The 18,481-nt window shown below is 41.7% G+C and overlaps 1 protein-coding gene across 2 annotated transcripts in view; it reads right to left on the reverse strand.

Annotated features, from left to right (window-relative positions):
• CUBN (cubilin) overlaps window positions 1-18,481 on the reverse strand; it is a 148,811-nt gene that overhangs the window by 67,482 nt on the left and 62,848 nt on the right. For both annotated transcript variants that reach the window (XM_087775875.1, XM_087775882.1), the window contains exons 29-31: window positions 15,014-15,195; window positions 7,754-7,928; window positions 5,915-6,096 (exon numbers count right to left, since the gene is read on the reverse strand). In XM_087775875.1, coding sequence (XP_087632001.1) covers window positions 5,915-6,096; window positions 7,754-7,928; window positions 15,014-15,195 — 539 coding nt within the window. The remainder of the gene's footprint in view (window positions 1-5,914; window positions 6,097-7,753; window positions 7,929-15,013; window positions 15,196-18,481) is intronic.

Raw genomic sequence — 18,481 nt, forward strand, 5'->3', positions numbered from 1 at the left:
CAGAGCCCTTGTGCCTAGTTGCAGAAGTGATGAGCACTGGAGCCATCAGCACAGTTGCATGAGCCACGGAGGAAGAGCTTTTGGGCTACTGGGCAGCAACAAGAGTTGAATTCAGTTCCTGTTTCAGCAGTAACATCTTGCATTACCATTGGCACGTCATTTAATATAACCTGTAACTCAGCTTCCTATAGCAAAATGGAGAAAAATATGGAGACAAATATGGATAGGACTGGAAGATGATCAGGTGCTAGGAGAAGAAATGTACTTTTTATCGAGCTTGTCTTCTTTTACTTCAAAATGCCTCAAATTCCAGCAAGCCTGTGCAATGGAGCCCCGATGAATTACAAATTTCTAACCAGACTGTATAACACACTGCAATGTTTCTGGCTCCAGTATTCAAAGGCCTTTGAACACGTTAATGAAAAAAATATGTAAAAACAGTAGCTGAGAGAAAGGTGACCTGTCTCAAATAAACAGTGGAGCTGAGAAACAAAGGACAAAAATTCTGCTTAATCCACTGACATACTGTATTCATGATGTATGCATGAATTGCTGTATTCATGAATTGAACATTTGCCTTTGGGCCTATAACACTGGCTAGCTGTGTGGGACCTTGTGACAGAGTAGTAAGGGTACTGCAATGTCTGTAAAAACGAGTACCTGGTAAAGAGACCCAAAATATCCATCCATTCAATGTTTTCTTCTCTCTTGGCATCCTGCCACAATCAGCCCTTTAATACATAGTGTGTAGTGTTCATTCTACCTCTGCACATATATACTGTATATAAATCAGACTGCCTGGAGTTAAAAACCACAAACCATGGAATGTGAAAAAAAGTAACGACTAACAAAATAACCCTTAGGAATTAAGGTACTGTCTTGGCCTAGACACTAGAGAGACGATTTTGTCTGAACACTAGAATTGAGAATAAGCATTGCATTGACAGAGTGTGGAGAGAGGGCCTGACTATAGTTCATGTAAACTGCTGGTTTTGATGGATCTGTGCCACTCTGCACAGCTGAGGATATGACCACTGACACATGGACTGGTGTGACATTCTAGTAGTTGAGCTTTCTCACTCAGTAAGATATTAAGGATGAGTAACATGAGAGACTAAGCAGGCATTTCATTCCAAGAACTTTCTGGAATAAAGAAGTCTTTCTGTGGTAATACTGGGAGAAGAGCATGAAGTCAGAGGACTGTTTTCTAAATCAAGTGTATCTGCTGTTTCTGGGCAGCTTACTTGAAGAATAGTACTGTCTCCTCTTTCAGAAACCCAGAAATGATTCCTAGCCTTCTCACTTGCTAAAAATCTGATTCAAGCAACAGTTCAGCATAAGCATTAGTGAGATACAGCGGCAACTCTTAGGAGTTATGGCAGCTACAATTAAGCAGGAACAGTAACACATGGATATTTTATGGCTGCATCATTTTTGCTCACCTGCTATTTATTAGCTTAAACTACTTTATAGGGAGAATTTCAGTCCTAAATCTAGATCAGAAACCACAATATTCACACACACGTTCAGGAAAGAGTTGTGTCTCTCCGCAGCTTCTTAAAGTTATTTTGAAAAACATCTGAGAAATGCATTTCTGTGGCTGCATGAGTAGAGGAAAACGATGCATCTGCTTACTTAAAAGCCAAGTTTTCATTTGCACTGTGCACAGCAGCAGTTTGCTCTTCTCTTCCCTTTCCACAATGAACATAACTGAGTGACTCATTGCCTTCTTGTTCAAATGTGTCCTGCATTTTGCAAAAGCACATGACAAAAAGAAGATAATTTTTGTCTTTGAGCCATAAAAACTTGACATATTTCTAGCTGTCCTCTCTTGGAAGATCCTCTCTGCCAGCACCTGGAATAAATGAAGTCATACCTCCTCTGTAGCTCCCAGAGGCTTACATTCCTACATTCCTGTGTACTACTTCTTATACTGCAACAGGAAAGAAAAATAACATTTACTTAATCAAAGCCACTGAAAAGAACAAATTATTTCTCCCTCCCCTTTTCAGTGCCTTGTGCTACAAGCACTGTCTACTGAGCCACATCCTCCTTGAGTCTCCAAATACTTGAAACTCTTGCTGACCTGCACTCCTGGTGTAGTGTCAGATACAATACAGGTTAAACACGTGGGCAAAAAATACAGGAATTAGTGCATTCACTATTTAGAATCATAGTATCATAGAATGCTTTGGGATGGAAGAGACTTTTAAAGGTCATCTAGTCCAACCCCCCTGCAATTGGCAGGCACATCTACAACTCAATCAGGTCGCTCAGAGCCCCATCCAGCCTGGCCTTGAATGCTTCCAAGGATGGAGCATCTACCACCTCTCTGGGCAGCCTGTTTCAGTGTTTCACCACCCTCATTGTGAAAAATTTCTTCCTTACATCTAGTGTACATCTGCCTTCTTCTAGTTTAAAACCATTACCCCTTGTCCTATCACTATTGGCCCTGCTAAAAAGTCTGTCCCCATCTTTCTTATAAGCCCCCTTTAAGTATTGAAAGGCTGCAATAAGGTCACCCCGCAGCCTTCTCTCCTCCAGGCTGAACAACCCCAGCTCTTTCAGCCTTTCTTCATAGGAGAGGTGTTCCATCCCTCTGATCATTTTTGTGGCCCTCCTCTGGACCCTCTCCAACAGGTCCATGTCCTTCTTGTACTGAGGACCCCAGAGCTGGACGCAGTACTCCAGGTGGGGTCTCACCAGAGCAGAGTAGAGGGGCAGAATGACCTGCTGGCCATGCTTCTTTTGGTGCAGCCCAGGATACGGTTGGCTTTCTGGGCTGTGAGGGCACATTGCTGGCTCATGTCCAGCTTTTCGTCTCTCAGTACCCCCAAGTCCTTCTCAGCAGGGCTGCACTCAATCCCTTCATCCCCCAGTCTGTATTAATGCCGGGGATTGCCCCGACCAGGTGCAAGACCTTGCACTTGTCCTTGTTGAACCTCATGAGGTTCACACATTTCTTTCCCTCTGTTTTCCTTCAAAGAAACAAATTTGTTTGTTGTAAGACACACTCTCCAGATAGAAATGGGCTGGTACACAAAGAGAAATTAAAAATTTCTTCCTTATGTGTGGTGACAGTGACAGCAAAAAGTCTTCTCAAAGATCTTATGCTTTCTACAGAATATAACCGAGTTATATTTGAGATCACAGAAAGTAAAGGCTATACATCTTCATTTAGCAGATTAAGAGATGTTCATCTGTTCTAAGAACAGACAAGGTACAGAACTGAGGCCCAGAAACTGAGGAATCAACCAAATTCAGGCAGCTAAGTGAATGAAGAAATGTGCTCTTTGGTGGCCTGTACTGCTCTCTGCGCACTCCATCCATTGACCGTAGAGGGAGCTCAGAGCAGTTACACCGTGGGTTACCGCTACAGGCTTAGAACTCACTCTGAACTTAGATCTGTGCTCAGATTCACATGTGAAATCATTGAGCAGAACTGAAAAATGCACTGGGCTTTTTGGAGTTGCAGCATAGCCAAAAAGCAGCAGACATGAGTATTTTCCCTCCCTCCATTTTGCTCACATAACAAATGTTATGTGACAAACATTACAGGAAAAAAATACATTTTCATGTGTTCCCCATAGAAAGGAATTTACGGTGGAAATACTAAAAAAAAAAAAATCTCGAGTCATATCGCAGGGGAAAATGACTCGGTCTAGAAGGGGAAGGATGAAGGAAAAGGCCGTTGGTACACTTAAGGGTGGAGGGGAGCCCCAAGAGAACTCACAGAGCAAATAAAATCCATAAAGATAAGTAAAAATTTAAGAAATAGAAAAGGGTGGAACCACTGTGTTACTCATACACAGTAGTTATTCCTATGCTAGAGAGAGAAAAACAACCCACAAGCTTCCTTAGCTGCCCTTATTTTCCATTTACACAGCTTCTGGAATGGAATTCCTAAACCATTCACAGTCATACATCTACTTATATATTTCCAGGCACTCTCTGTCCCCTCACTCTGTTCTCCTATTACAGTGTGAGGCATATAGCAAGCCTTGGAATGAGATGAACACAAATCACATCCAGGTGTTGGTAAGAAGTGATTTTCTGCTTATTGGCATACCAGGTAGAGAAAGAAACCCCATCCACTCCTTTCTTGCCCTGCTGGTCCCCCTACATTAGCACAGAAGGGCTCTTCTTTACCTCATACACCAGAGTCTCAGAGCCCTTCATTATCTCTTGGCTTCAAATCAGCATTCTCCCTCATCTATTTTCAAACCACCGTCCACTTGGTGGGCAGTGATTGATGCCTTTGTTAAATTTAAATCTCCCTCCCTGCTCACAGTCTCTGCTCCAGTTGTGTTTGCACAGCTGGGGCTGATGGGCAACTTCCTTCTCTGCCACCCCTTAAAAAAACAAAAAGCAGAAGCAAACAACAGATACTTGTACGGCAATAGAGGAAAAGGGGTGTCACTGCACTGCAATGGTCTGCAAACTCTGCTCAGGCAAAGAGCTCTGCTACAGCCACCTCCTCTGCCAGCTGAGGGACTGATGCCTTTCAGTGATTAAAAACCCAGTGCCTGTATCTGGCCTATAAAGGTAATGGGAGTTGTGCCTGTAACTGCAAGGAGCTCATGGAGCTGAGTACTCTACAAAGTGTTTAGATAGGTACATACATCCATTGGCACCAGGTTTAAAAGAGAAATTTGTATATCAGGTCTTTTCAGAATTTAGCCCTTAATTTGTGAAACTTTTTTGGCATTTTTACCAGTACTGCCGTTTCAGATGGCCCGTGTTTCTGTCAGGCAATCTGATTTTCTGCTCCTGTGTGACATCACAGAAGACTTGGAAATTTTTCCAATAGCTTTTCCCTTTCAATGATCCCCCTGATGTAGTTAAACAATTTAAATATTTCCCTATGCTTCAGAACCTGAAAAAAAAGAACAGTCATTGTACAAAGATGCTTTGTGGCCAAATGAAATCTTCAGTCCTGCTCAGCAAAATGGGGACACATTTCCTTTTTTCTGGTTCAGTACAAAAAGCTTTACGAGGTAATGCTGTTAAAACTGATGCTGTTTTCAAAAGAGTCTCAGTTCCTGCCAAATTGAGTTCTCTGTAAATGACAGTTTATCAAGGAGAGGAAAGCTGGATTTTGGGCTACAGCCACTGTGCTTTATCCGACTGGTACTGACCACACATGCCTCTGTACTGAGTGAAGTGCAATCTGACATCAAAGATCAGGATTTCACGTCCCTGCTCCCAAAAGGCCAAGTGGAGACATGGAGGGTTCTTCGGTGTCATGCACTGATTGAGCAGCAACCTGAATTTCTGTGACATCAACAAAAGCTCACAAACCAACAGCAATGTGAAGCTTTTAAGAGAGCAGCGGCTCTAATGAAGGCATTAAACAGACAGCTGAGGAGCACCTGAATATACTATGCATAAAGAAAACCAGCCAGCCGCAATTCCCTCTGAATGTACACCTTCCTCTCTCCCGAGTTTGTAACAGAGTGTGGGCAATCTATTCTATATGTGGGTAGTCCACCCTATGGCCTGGGGCAAGCTGTGGTAAACTGCACTGTAAATGGGAAAGGGTGTCATAATAACAGCCATCTATGTATGTGGTTATTTCTGCAGTACTAACTACAACTCACACCACCAAAAGGAAAAACATGGTGCCAGGTTGCAGCATGCACTGCTTTCAAGAAAAGATCCTTCCAGATATAAGTGGGAACCTGGAAGAATGCAGAAATACATTTGCGAAGCCTGCTTCATTGCTGAAGCAAAGGGAACTAGATCATAACTATTTAGCTGTAAATTTAAGACTTAGCTCATCAGTGAATAAATACGACTACGCAACTACCAGTCTGAAATCAACTGCAGCCCAGGTTGCACAGTAAGCTTCTGCTTTTGCAAGCGTTTCACCAGACTCATTAAGGAAACTTTTGAAATTTCTATTGTTACTTACTGCAACATTATCATAGTTACAGGAATGGTGGTTTTCAATGTCAAAATCCGTGAAGTTCAATAGGACTCTGTGGCTGTAGTCAACTTGGATAACCCAAGAACAATCTGTGTTGTTATTATAAGGTTGAGGATAGTTTGGAGAATGGATTTCCCCACTGGTAGCTTGGAAAACACCACCACAGCCTGAAAAAGACATAATCAGTTTTAATCACAAGCTCTGTTATGCTTAGCGAGATTCCACCTCTATTTTTAATTTAAGGGAAGAACACTTCCATCTTTATATTTTCTACATCAAACTTCTGTAAGATGAGTGCTCCAACTGTTGAATTGTCCTGTCTGCAACAAAAATCAATGGCAATGACTATCAGAAAAGTATAACATTATCATTATTGGTGAATATGCAACAACAATGCTTATGAGTAATATTTCTTTCTAGCCCCAGGCTGGTAGTAGGTGTCGTAAAGGCTGAAGCATTAGCGCGGGTATTCCTTTATCCTAGATATTGTAAAAGCAATCAAAAATACCATTCATATGAATGCCACGGACCTACCACACTGAGAAAGCAATGACTAGGCCTAGCTGAGCACAGGGGTGAGAAAAACATTTCTGAAAATATCAAGACAGCTAGGAGCTCCACCTTCCCGATGAGCAGTAAAACAATTGCAAGCCTCAAGTTTCTACTTCTCTACCCATGCAACTGAGGGCTTCCTGAGGACTCGACTCCACCCTCAGGTATTTCTGACCAGAACAGATCCAGTGCTCATGAATATCTAAATAGCTTGGGATGACGGATCCTGTGTGGGAAGTGCCAGGGCTTTCAATAGGACTAACAGAAACAAATGGACTTTTGTATGTTGTAAAGGGATGGAGAAGGGTGAGAGAAAGACATTGGGGCTGCTGTAGATGGACGCTGCCAGCTGAAAGGATGAAAACTATACTGTTATTGCGTTCTGGTGAGCGGGTATTTTAGAGGCTAGAGGGAGGGCTGGAGTACAACAGGCAAGATGCTGTAAAGGGATGAGAAAGCTTCAGGGTGCCTAAGTAGAAAACATAAGCCACCAGATCTCAGAAGGGGATTAATTCAAAGGACTATTGTAGACTTCTTTTATTCAAAAAAATCTTGTGCCTTTCTCATAAAACTTGTGAGAATGGAGAAGTATAAACCTTGACAAACTAATGAATCAGTGCGCTTAATCAAGTAAAACTGCACGAATTAAAATCTGCCTCTCCTCACTTTTCATTGCAATTACTTTCTGATAATTGGCCTTTTCATAAGAACTCCCATGTAAAGACATGCGGTTGGGTCTTTTAAGCATGTCTCTTCTTTCACTGATTACCAGTAAGACTTTGAACAAATAATCACGTGGGGGATGGATGAACCTTAAGGAGTTCAAGTATTTACTAATCACTCCAAATATTTTTGGAGTCCACCGAGTTCTCCAAGTTAAGCCACATTCTCAGATATTTTTCACTTTACAGTTTAAAACCAAAAGCATCGTTCAGCTAATAAAGGACTCTGCGTGGGTGAGTGGGTGGGGAGAACTGCTAGCATACAAAAGTTCTTTTCTGATTACAGTGATACCTTGATTAATTATGTAGAGAAGAAACCCCAGCAAGGTAGACTGCTACAAAATACATAAATAGGCCTAGATTTCAGCTAGTTAGACAATTTTTAACTCTGTGTGTTTTTGAGCATCTCTTAGTGTTACCAAATTCAGTAATATCCAAATTCTCCTTCAATTTTCAGTCCTCTGATGTTTGACTACTTTTAATTTTTGCCTGGCTGATCCACGATTCTTAGACTTCCTGAATTTATTCTGGTATTAATCAGTATACTCACCACCCGGATTTTCTTGCCAGGAGGCATTAAAACCTTTCCCTGTCTCTGCTGCATCTGTCTTGAAATGGACAATGGCTGAATTGCCAGTAGTAGAGACTCGCAGTGGGTTCTGTGCTGATCTTGAAACACACAGCTGGGCTAGTCTAGGAGAGAGGAAATCAGGGCCACCATAGACCTAGAAGTGGAAGAAACACTGTCAAAGTTTTTCAAAGAATACACAGAATACGTGAGAACTGTTTAGCTAGGAGAAAATAAAATCTGTAAGTATTGAAAGTGATTCCACATTTTGTAATGTAAAGTAGCTAATACAGTTATTTTCTCTGCAGGTTTACTTGGTATCTGAACCAGCTGGTGCAAGTATGAAATTCTAGATTATTTCAAACCAGCCTTGCATAAAATAAGAATTTTCTGCTTTGGGACTTTGCCACATTCCTCTTCCCCCATCCCTCCAGGGTTAGCACCTTGTTTCTGTGAGGATATAAAACCAGATTTTTTTTGTGTGCTTGTGCAAACAAACTGTATCTCTTTGCAGGAACTTGTGCTGATATTTTGCATCCTTTATATTCAAAGGCACAGTTAAGACTGATTATTAAATTTGGGCTAGATTTCATCACTCTTTCTGATAAAACAAAAAACATTGCAATTTTCTTGACTGCAGTGGCAGAATCAACATCCAAACTGTGGGATTTTGGTCAAGTAAACTACATTTTAATAATACTCTTTGGAAACAAGGATATATATCATACATATTTCCCACAGAAGACAGGTTTTGACTTTTAAGAGTAATTATTTCCTACTCAGAAGAGTGTGCCTCAGGCAGTTATAAACCAGAAAACCATCAGTCTCTTAAACATCAGCAGCAGCACTGTGTACTTTATAATGCATTTTTAAACCAATTCAAGTGAATTAGATGGCAGTGCTGAAGCCTTGTTAATCCTGTTTCTTGTTTTCTAAAAGGGATGTGGGATTTCAGTTTGAGCCCATTTATAGCTGGTGGAACTGGCTCACCTTCCTTAGTCTTCCCTCTCAAAGTTGAAGAAAACACACATGCTCAGTGCAATTTGCAAAACCAGACGTGATTTTGGTGCCTAGTGCCTTCAGTGATTGAATTTTCTTGGCTTCTTAGAATCATTGAATAGTTTGGGTTGGAAGGGACCTTTAAAGGTCATCTAGTCCAACCCCCCTGCAATTGGCAGGCACATCTACAACTCAGTCAGTTTATTCAGAGCCCCGTCCAACCTGAACTTGAACGCTTCCAGGGATGGGGCATCTACCACCTCTCTGGGCAACCTGTTTCAGTGTTCCACCACCCTCATTGTAAAAAATTTCTCCCTTATATCCAGTCTGAATCTACCCTCTTTTAGTTTAAAACCATTACCCCTTGTCCTATTGCTATTGGCCCTGCTAAAAAGTCTGTCTCCATCTTTCTTATAAGCCCCCTTTAAGTATTGAAAGGCTGCAATAAGGTCTCCCCGCAGCCTTTTCTTCTCCAGGCTGAACAATCCCAGCTCTTTCAGCCTTTCCTCACAGCAGAGGTGCTCCATCCCTCTGATCATTTTTGTGGCCCTCCTCTGGACCCTCTCCAACAGGTCCATGTCTTTCTTGTTCTGAGGGCTTCTTGCATGCTAATGAAATGCCACCTGATACTAAGGGTCTCTCACCTTCCATTGGTATGTCCCTGGTAGGACAGCAGCTGCAAAAGTCAGCTTGACAGTAACCTCGAAAGTGGAAACTGTTAAAGAGGTACACCAAATAAAGAGTGTGCTATTGTCTTTCAGCAACTGAACTAGCAATAGATAGATTCTCATTGTACCAGTAAATATTATGTAAAAATCCTAAAGCTAAACTAGAGAATGGCAAGTTCTAACAACAAAACCAGGGAACAGGAAGATAAGGCAACAAATCCCATCAGGATTTTCCCACCAGTAGCATCTCAAGTCTGCTCCAATATTTTATTAGTTTGGTAAACATCAAAAAGGTCAAAAAAAGCAATCCATGAATCTCTCTCAGAAAGTGGCAGTACTATAAGAACCAACCTTCTATGGCCCTTTACCTCTGATCCCTTCTAGATGAGGGGAAACTGAGTATTTTAATAAGCTCTGCCGGATACTTTTTAACTTCAGAAGAAGTTTGGGCTCTGTCCAAGCTAAATATCTGAGCAAGTTTTACAAATAGCTGAGCTAGTCCCACCACCTCCAGGGGTAAGTGTAGTGAATTGCTACATAATTTGATTGATCGTGTGCTCACTAACCACTTATGGTGCCTGACACTGCTCTGCAGTTAGAAGTATAAGGGAAAGAACTTTTTTTTTAACTGGAAAAAATATTCAGTGATTCCAGGATAATGTGAGACCTCAGAAGCTGAAGCTTGCATCCCCAGAAGAAACAAGGAATTAATTTTTTTATAAACATCATGGGCTGTTAGATGTTCAGAAGGCTGTATTTTGTTTTAGTGGCTGATTACACAGGCTTAATAGCTTAAACATTTCAATTTTGACTCAGACGACACTTTTTTGCATTCTGCAGGGAGGCTGCACGACTTGAATGGATAATGGTTCCTCTGTTCAATCGATCGTCTCAAGGCATTTAGGAGAAGTCAGAATGGATGAAATCACAGCTCAGATTAAGAATCTGTAATGAAGCAGTCCCATTCTGGGGAAGAAGCATGTTTGTCCGCTGGAAGCTCAGTGTCTTCAGCAAAATCTTACTGCTTGGCTGCTTGTGAGGCCCAATGACAGCTGCGTTTGTCAGAAGTCTGTTCAAAACGTGAATTTTAAAATGTGTTTCTGGTCTAGTCCCTGAGTCAGAGCCACAGCATGAGATCTAGCAGGAACACATGCTCTTAATCATCTAAACCAGCGCAGAGATGCTATGTGGCAGAGGAAACAGCAGGAGTTTCTAATGTGCATCTAATAAGCACCATGGACCAGCCTCTCACATCATCCCTGGTGCTCCCTGGGGCCATCTGCACACCACGGGCAAGGGGACCAAACCCAGCTCTGACATAAACCCTGCTGATTTCTGCAGTATTACCTCAGAAATTAACTTGGCCCAAGCTGAACACTTAGATTTGGCCTGTTGGAAGATAATTAAGAACGGGGAAGAAATATTGATGGAAATCTGAGGTTTGTGGGTCTCCTTTACATTGTTAACTGTTCGGCAACGGCCTTCTGCACAGTTTCAAAATAAAAAGCACAGTCAAAGGCATGCTCTTTACAGTCAGGAGTGTATTTTCTTTTCTCCTTTATGCCAGTTCAATTAATCAGATGCTTTCACAAGGGCTGGAACAAAAACAAGTTAGAGTGTTTCCATGACAAAAAACAATAAAATGTTACTTTTGGCTACATAGAGGAAAACCAATAGTTACCACATGAAAAAAGAAGAGGGAAAAGAGAATGGATGGAAAAAATGAATTCCAGGGTGTGGTTCACAAAGAGTCACAGGATGTCTGAGCTGCAAACAGATAAAAATAAAAATAAAAACATTTAGTCAGACCAGAGCACCTGATCCAGAGATAAAATGATTTTGGATGGCATAGCAGGGATGCAGGACAGTGCCATAAAGTCCGTGGTTTTAATCTGTTCTTATCATTTGCTTCTGCCCCGTTAGTTCCATTTGTTGTTAACAGTCAGCATTCCAGAGTTATGAGCAACAGAAAGCTGTTTTTATGTGGTTGGTCACCCTCATGACACAGATTTTTCTGGGAATAAAACTGATCCCTCTTCAGATATAACTGCCAGCAAAGAGAGAGCCCGGCTTTGACAGAGAATTAAGAATTATGGTAATACTTGGTGTTTCTTTATATTTAAATGAGAACACCAGAGCATCTAATAAAGACTTGGAAGTGCAATAGATTCACAGGGTTCCTTCCTTTTCAGCTCAGAGCTACATCTTGCTGTGCAAGAATATATTTATAGTTTACAAAAATCTGGTCCATGTTAAAGAAACTATGTCATAATTTAACAAAGCAGGCATGGTCATTTTTCTCTATGCATGTATTTTCAATAGAAGCCATTTTAAAAATATTTTTAACTCTTTCATTGTGTCTGAAATGATGGCTTCTATTTCCATGAAACATTTCTAGAAAAAATCCTTAAGACCAACTTAAAATTTGCTTCTGGATGTTTGTAAAAGGAATGGAATTTGATGGGGAAGACAGAAAGACAGAGTGCAACAGTGTCATAAAAGAAACAAGGAGGAGGAGGATTAAAGGAGAATGTGTCAAACACTTGAGCATGCAGAAGCCACGTAACAATTATTGCACAGTCTTGGTGAAACATATGGCAGGACTGGGATACTGACATGGAAGGGACAGCTTGTTTAGAAGGCATTGTCAAAGGAAAGGGAAGGGAGACAGTTGCTGCATTTTACAAGAACAAATATGCTTCAAAACCAGGTGAAAGAGATAAATATTCAAGAAATTATAGTACCAAAATGCAGTTAGCAGCAAAGGTGCTGTGATAGGAAAGATCTCCCAGAATTTTCCTACAATTCTCTGCCAGTCGAAGGGGTGAGAGTGTTTCTAAGCAAAAGCTAAATGCATCCAGGTGAGCAAGTTTTGTGATTACTGGGGAATTTTTATTACAAGTTAATATATCTTGGAAAGGCAACAGAAAATAACACAATTTATTGCAATGTTCTAAAGACAGCTTCTTATTTCAGAGAGTAGAGAGAGTTAATGGGACAGGGAGGGACAGTAGGGTGCAGAGCTGCTTTAGTACTGATTTTTACTTCCTATTAAAACTGGAAAGTTATTTGACTTGAAAGAAAACAGGAAGTGGTAGAAGTCACTAGTCAGAGATAAGGAAAAAGTGAAATCGGGAGAATAACTATGAGAAAAAGAAGGCTTGAAAACCCAAAGAATTGGTAGACAGGATACTCCTGGGAAGATAATGTGAGAGTGAAAGAAGTTTGGAACCTTAGTGATCACTCAAACACACGGTGTCAAAGACACACCAGGAACCTCTTTTCTTCTAACACTTTTCAAATTTTGTGTGTGTGGTTTTCAGCCTGGACATACACAGACAACTACAGGAAAGACGATTACAGGAAAGAGCAGCTCTGAAAATGGTTAACCATGTTCTTTTTTTTCCCCACTAAATCTGAGTCATCATTTGTTCTGTGCAGACTATATCAATCATGCTGTGAATGTGTAATTTTATAACAAAAGCAAGAAAATATGTATGTGGCAAGGTAGATAAAGCTCCACCAAATGCCTGCAGTTTGGCAGGGGAAGCTGTTTGCTGCCAGGCAGAACCTTTGATCTTGCACTAAGACATGAACTAATTTTCCCCAATAAGTTGTTTTACATTAGGTTATCTGTCAGCAGATCAGAGACAGGTGTTGGGAACTGGATGAGCCAAAGTCAGGAGACAAGTAACTCAGAGGCATGCCAGTTCTGAGGCAGGAAGGCAGGGAAGTTCAAACAGCAAGGTGGGCATCTGTGCTGATGAATGAGTAAAGTTGGAAAGAAGTAAAGCATAGCAACTAAGTTTGAAATGGTAAAGAAAGAAAACCCAAAACGTAAGATGAGTACCTTGTTCAGCGACACATACCAGCAAGCCTCTTAAACAACTTCTTTAAGCAATTTGTCTCCGGCAACCCACTCATTGGTTTTAGGCCAGCCCCTCCCCAGTCAAAAAGTTGTCAAGCAAATGGTTGCCAGCCATCTGTACTCTTACTGGATCGTGATAGCTCCTGGGTGACCACCTGCAGAGGTAGGCATTGTCCTTGGACTATTCAAGAAATGGTCAACCACAGCAGACTTAGATTTTGTGGCTGTTTAATGGATTCCTCTGGGCAACAAAGGCATAACTGAAGCTTACAGGCAGATTAACTTCAACCTAGTCATTTTAGGCACAAACAGCAATGAAGCTGCAACATGACAGACTTCATCAATACCCAAACCAGCCAACACAGGTCACCTACTCACAGGCACTGGTGTCAGCAATGTGACATACAGTCATACTTGCCAATGCTACTGATGGAGAATTCATGGAACAGCTTCCTTACACCCAGATCCTACATAAGTCCCGAAATCAATGAGATACTCAAAGCACAGTGTCCATTTGGTCAAGACTTCCACTTCATTGTTAAGCTGGGGAAGCCTGTTTCAGAGTCAGAAAGCTGGAGTTAAGTTATACATCTCTTCTACAACTGCTAAGCAATCACCTATCTGGCAACTGTATATTTAGGACCTGCTTTGGGCTGTAGGTTAAGTCTTCCAGGAATATTGCTGATGAGTATGCACTAACGACCATAGGCTGCAGAAATCAAAGTTACAAAGGTGAGACTAGGCAGCAGTGAGTATGTGTAGGTGCTGGACAGAAAGCTGTCTAGCTGTATGCCAGTCACACATCACATTACCCAGGAGAAGAGGAGAAGCAAGATCCCGGTGGAGTGGTACAAGGTCTCTTAATCAATCTTTCAGGTTCATTACAAAAACATTCAGTTGTCACCCATGTATTAACATTAAAAGACCCAACAACTGTACCTCCATTAGTGATCTCAAATGTCTTTAGTGTGAGTGATCTAGAAAGTCTATACTTCTAAAGAATTTCTTCCTGAAATTATTTCCTATCCTTCTTCCTGCACTGGAAGGCTATTCAAATCTGTTAGCTGGGACTGGTCACCTGGCATGCAACATGAGCACAAAGATGTTGTATATAACAGGACCATCCAGTCTTATGGGTCTCTTAAAGGTCAGGAAGCCCTTAGAGAGGTGCCTTTTCTCCTTGTTCCATCACCCTAAGCTGACTAGGACACTGCCTCTTCTTTTATTCTTTTTTCTGAGTACAAAGATTCTTCACAGTTTTCAGCACTCAGGGTTATAAACTTCCCCACTTCCTTGGAAGGTCCTACACAAGGTCTCACCTTAGTTATCCCCCCAGTGATCCATTATCTTCCTTTACATCGGGAAATTTTATCGCCATGGTACAGCACACTACACTTAGTTCTTTGTAAAAGGTGGACTTTTTAAGACTGAGTTTTTCAAAGCAGTTTTGCCTCTTGTTAGGAAGTATACAGTGCCTAGCATCATTATTGATTAAGGTATACAGACACCAAAGGCATAAAAGCAAAAAAATAATAAGAGCATTGTGGCTTCTGTGCCAACATCTGTGGAATGTAACTGTAACCACAGCAGAAATGGGAAATTGCAGTAGAATTGTTTGTTCTGCTCCTGCAGTTCTTCGGATTATCTGCTCCAGACAGAAAAGCACGTAACTTGTGTATTTTTGAGGAGTAAATCTAATGCTCTTACCTCCAAAACATCGTAGCTGCAGTTTGGGTGATATTCAATGTCGAATTCCTGAATGGTGAGTTGAATGCTGCTACCAGGCGCCGTGTGAATGTACCAGATGCATTCCCTATTGTTTGGGTATCTGTTGGGGTAGCCAGGGCTGTGAAATGAACCAGAAGGGCCAGAGAGTTCTCCTCCACAACCTGACAATACAGCAAAGCAGCCATCAGTGAGGGGCTCTGGAAAAACTCACCAACAGCTCTGCAACAAGGACAGGCATTAGCACCCATTTCGTGCACAAACGTGTACACTGGCCTTGAGGGTCTGCTCTATCACAGGGAACCAAGGTCTAGCAGGGAAGAGAAACTCAGGGACAGCAGGCTGGACCTGCTGGCACTGCCTGTGCCGTAAGCATTTTGCCTCCTGTTTTGGCATGTTTCTCACCATACCTCAGCATCTGCTTTGACAGCTGAAGAAACTGAGACACAGAGCAAAAAATGTGACATTTTTTGTATTGGCCTCTAACTTTGATCAGTTCTAGAAAGCTGAATCAGGTCCATCCTCAGCTGTTACTGACCTCAACTAATACATAAACTAAGTTATCACGGGGAGGTCTTCCTATTGTTGTAAAAATGCCATTTCCCACTGCTTTAGAAATCATAAAATTAAAGACAATGCAATTTCCCTCAGACCACTGAGCATGATTACAAGCTGCCAAGTCACAGTGCATAAACTGGCTTTCTGACATTTGGTGCGTTTAATGTTCTTTTTCATTGAATTGTAACTGTGCAATTGTAAGACATGCCATGTTTGAAAAGTGATGTATGTTCTTTTCAGATAAGAAATTATTGTCCTAACCTCACTCTCCAGCCCCTTGGGTGATTAAATTCTTGCATATTATGAGCTAGATTTAAAAAAAAAAAAAAAGATGCAAAACAATGGATCAAATGCAGGCCCTGATTTGACAGCACAAAGCAGCTGGACACCTGAGACTGCAGTTTTATCATTGCTTTATGGAGATGTGGCAACTGCTGCACTCGCCTCCTTTTGTTCAGTTCCTGGGAAGACGCTCTCCCTGACCCAGTCCCAGGTGCAGGTGTCAGAAGGGTGGGAAGGCAAAACAGCCCTTCCCAGCATCAGGGCAGATTTAGATCAGCTACATTCATGGTGAAACCTCACCTTTAGAGAAGCCAGCAGGGTGGCTGCATATCTGTCCCATGCAGAAAGCAAGGGATTTGTGTGTTTGATCTGATATTACATGTGTATCGCTCTGCCTTGCAGCAGCATTTTTTTTCCTCTCTACATTACAAGCCCCCAAGTGCTTCATTTAGGCACTAGCTAATGTTTTGCTTACACAGCTTTTATGGGGTCACTCGAGCTTTGTAAGCAAAGCCCACACTCCATCAATCTCTTCAGCTTCATCTCCAGAGGGAAGGTTCTGTCACATAGCAAAAAAGCCCCAAAATACTTAATAAAACCACCTAACAAACCATGAACTCTATATTTCCCGAGGCAAATACTGAGGTATGTCAGAAGTGATAAACAGCATCTGTATCAGAACTTTTAGTTATAGGAGATATTTTTTAACATAAATCAAATAAACTACCCCTCTGACCTGCTCAACTAATCCACACAGATGTGTAAAACTCCCCTAATCTCTACTAAGTCTATGCATAATTTGCAACTTGAACAAGGTATCTTCAGCCCTTGCTCTGCTTAACATTTTTTTGTTTCTTCAGGAAGCTATAAATCAAGATCTTTAATTAAATGTAAATACTTTCCTCAACACCTTCTGTGACAAACTTGTGGTTATTGAAGGGCAGCTGCTGAGCCCCAGAAGCATTTGCCATCATCTCTACCATGAGGTCTTTCAGCTCCTCACTGAAAACTTGTGTTTGGCTTTGTCACAGTTGACTTCTAGGACCGCAAAATACAAATCTATGAGAGGAAAGAGCAGCAGGTCTGAAAGGGAGCGAGGCAATAAGAAGCTATTTTAAACTAAAAAAGAGCCATCTAAATGCAGACGTGAGGAAGACTTCTCCAGCCATGCCAGCAATGTAACACAGATCTCTGTCAGTCATCACCCAGTACTCACTGGAAAACCACTTTTAAACACAAGAATTCCCAGAGCTGAACAATAGTTAGCTATAACCCAGGAAAGCCTTTAGGTAGCTGAGGCTGACCTCACAGGTGAATTGGCACGGGCTTAGTTCTCCCTTTTTCCCTGCCTTGCTGCACACGATGCTCTGTAACCCTGAGGTGGTTTGCCCCGCAGCCACAAAGCTACATTGTCAAGCTACCGGATTTATCAAAGAGTAAAAGAAGCTTTCACGTGTATTTGAAACCAATACTGCCTTCAGTCCCTCTGGAGAGAGAAACACAAGAGAAAAAGGTAGTGCACTTCTGCAAAGTGGGTAAACGTTAAGCCCCTGAAACTTTGATATCCATGAACATTTCAGCAGGGAGACAGAGAGGAAGAAAGCTTCAGTGTAACCCACCACTCCATTTTTTCCCCAGTGCCATCAGAAGATGGCCTAATTTTCCTCAAAGAGAAACCAGGTCGTTGGGTTTTTACAACTGGAGAAGAAAAACGTGTCGGCAGGGAGGGAGCCTTACAGCTGAATTTGCAGGGTGAGTTACTCCCTTTCTTTTCCCTTGGCAGCAGGAATGACGGGGCCGCTGAGGACAGACTTCAGGAGGGGAAAGCCGCCTCGCTGGCTTGGGAAAGAGAAAGATTTCTCAAGAGGCAGACTTGATGGCTGGGCTCCTGAGGGGGTGGGAATGGGGAGGCAGGGGAGTTTCAGCAGGCGAGAACAAAGCCAAATGCTATTTATCTCAGCCTGAAGAAAGCTGGGAACATTTTAAAACTAAACAGGCAGTTATGACTCAGCTTCTCCTACTAAGAGTTTCCTGATAGCCACAAAGACATGGTTTTTATTTAAGCCCGAAATGGCTCGAATGAGTGGAAAGCTTGTGTGCTGCGCTTTGAGGCACAGATCTTTTTTTCTGGGCAATCCTTGCAGGTAGCATTCAGATTGCTCGCCCTCCCTCTCCAGAGTGGTTTATATTTTCTCTGAGCTCAATCGATGTTCTCTGGACGAGGTATGTGAAGCACATGAATAAGAACGTCAAACTGCTGTTAATGTGCCATTTCTTTTCTTCCAACTACAAATGTTCCCAGAAAAGGCTTTTTGTTAAAAGAGAAGTGATTCTTTTTAAGTGCTCCAGTAAAATGGAGGTAGAGTTTAGATCTCTGTGATTCATTTCTTATAATGAATGTGCTGAACTAATGTTGCCAATCATTTAATTGTTTGCAAACAGATCGGAAATGCTTGAGTTTATGCCTAAGTATTTACTGCCTAATAGCTGAAAAAAGAACTCACTGATCTTTGCAAATATGTGAACTTCACACCTGAACTGTTTTGACTGACCTGCATATGGAAGCAGAAACCCCCGTATGACAGCAGAAACATAATCTCTGAACTCTCT

Source organism: Nipponia nippon, unplaced genomic scaffold, assembly GCF_047370975.1.
Source record: "Nipponia nippon isolate SJK-2023a ecotype South Korea unplaced genomic scaffold, ASM4737097v1 scaffold_1, whole genome shotgun sequence".
NCBI lineage: Eukaryota > Metazoa > Chordata > Aves > Pelecaniformes > Threskiornithidae > Nipponia > Nipponia nippon.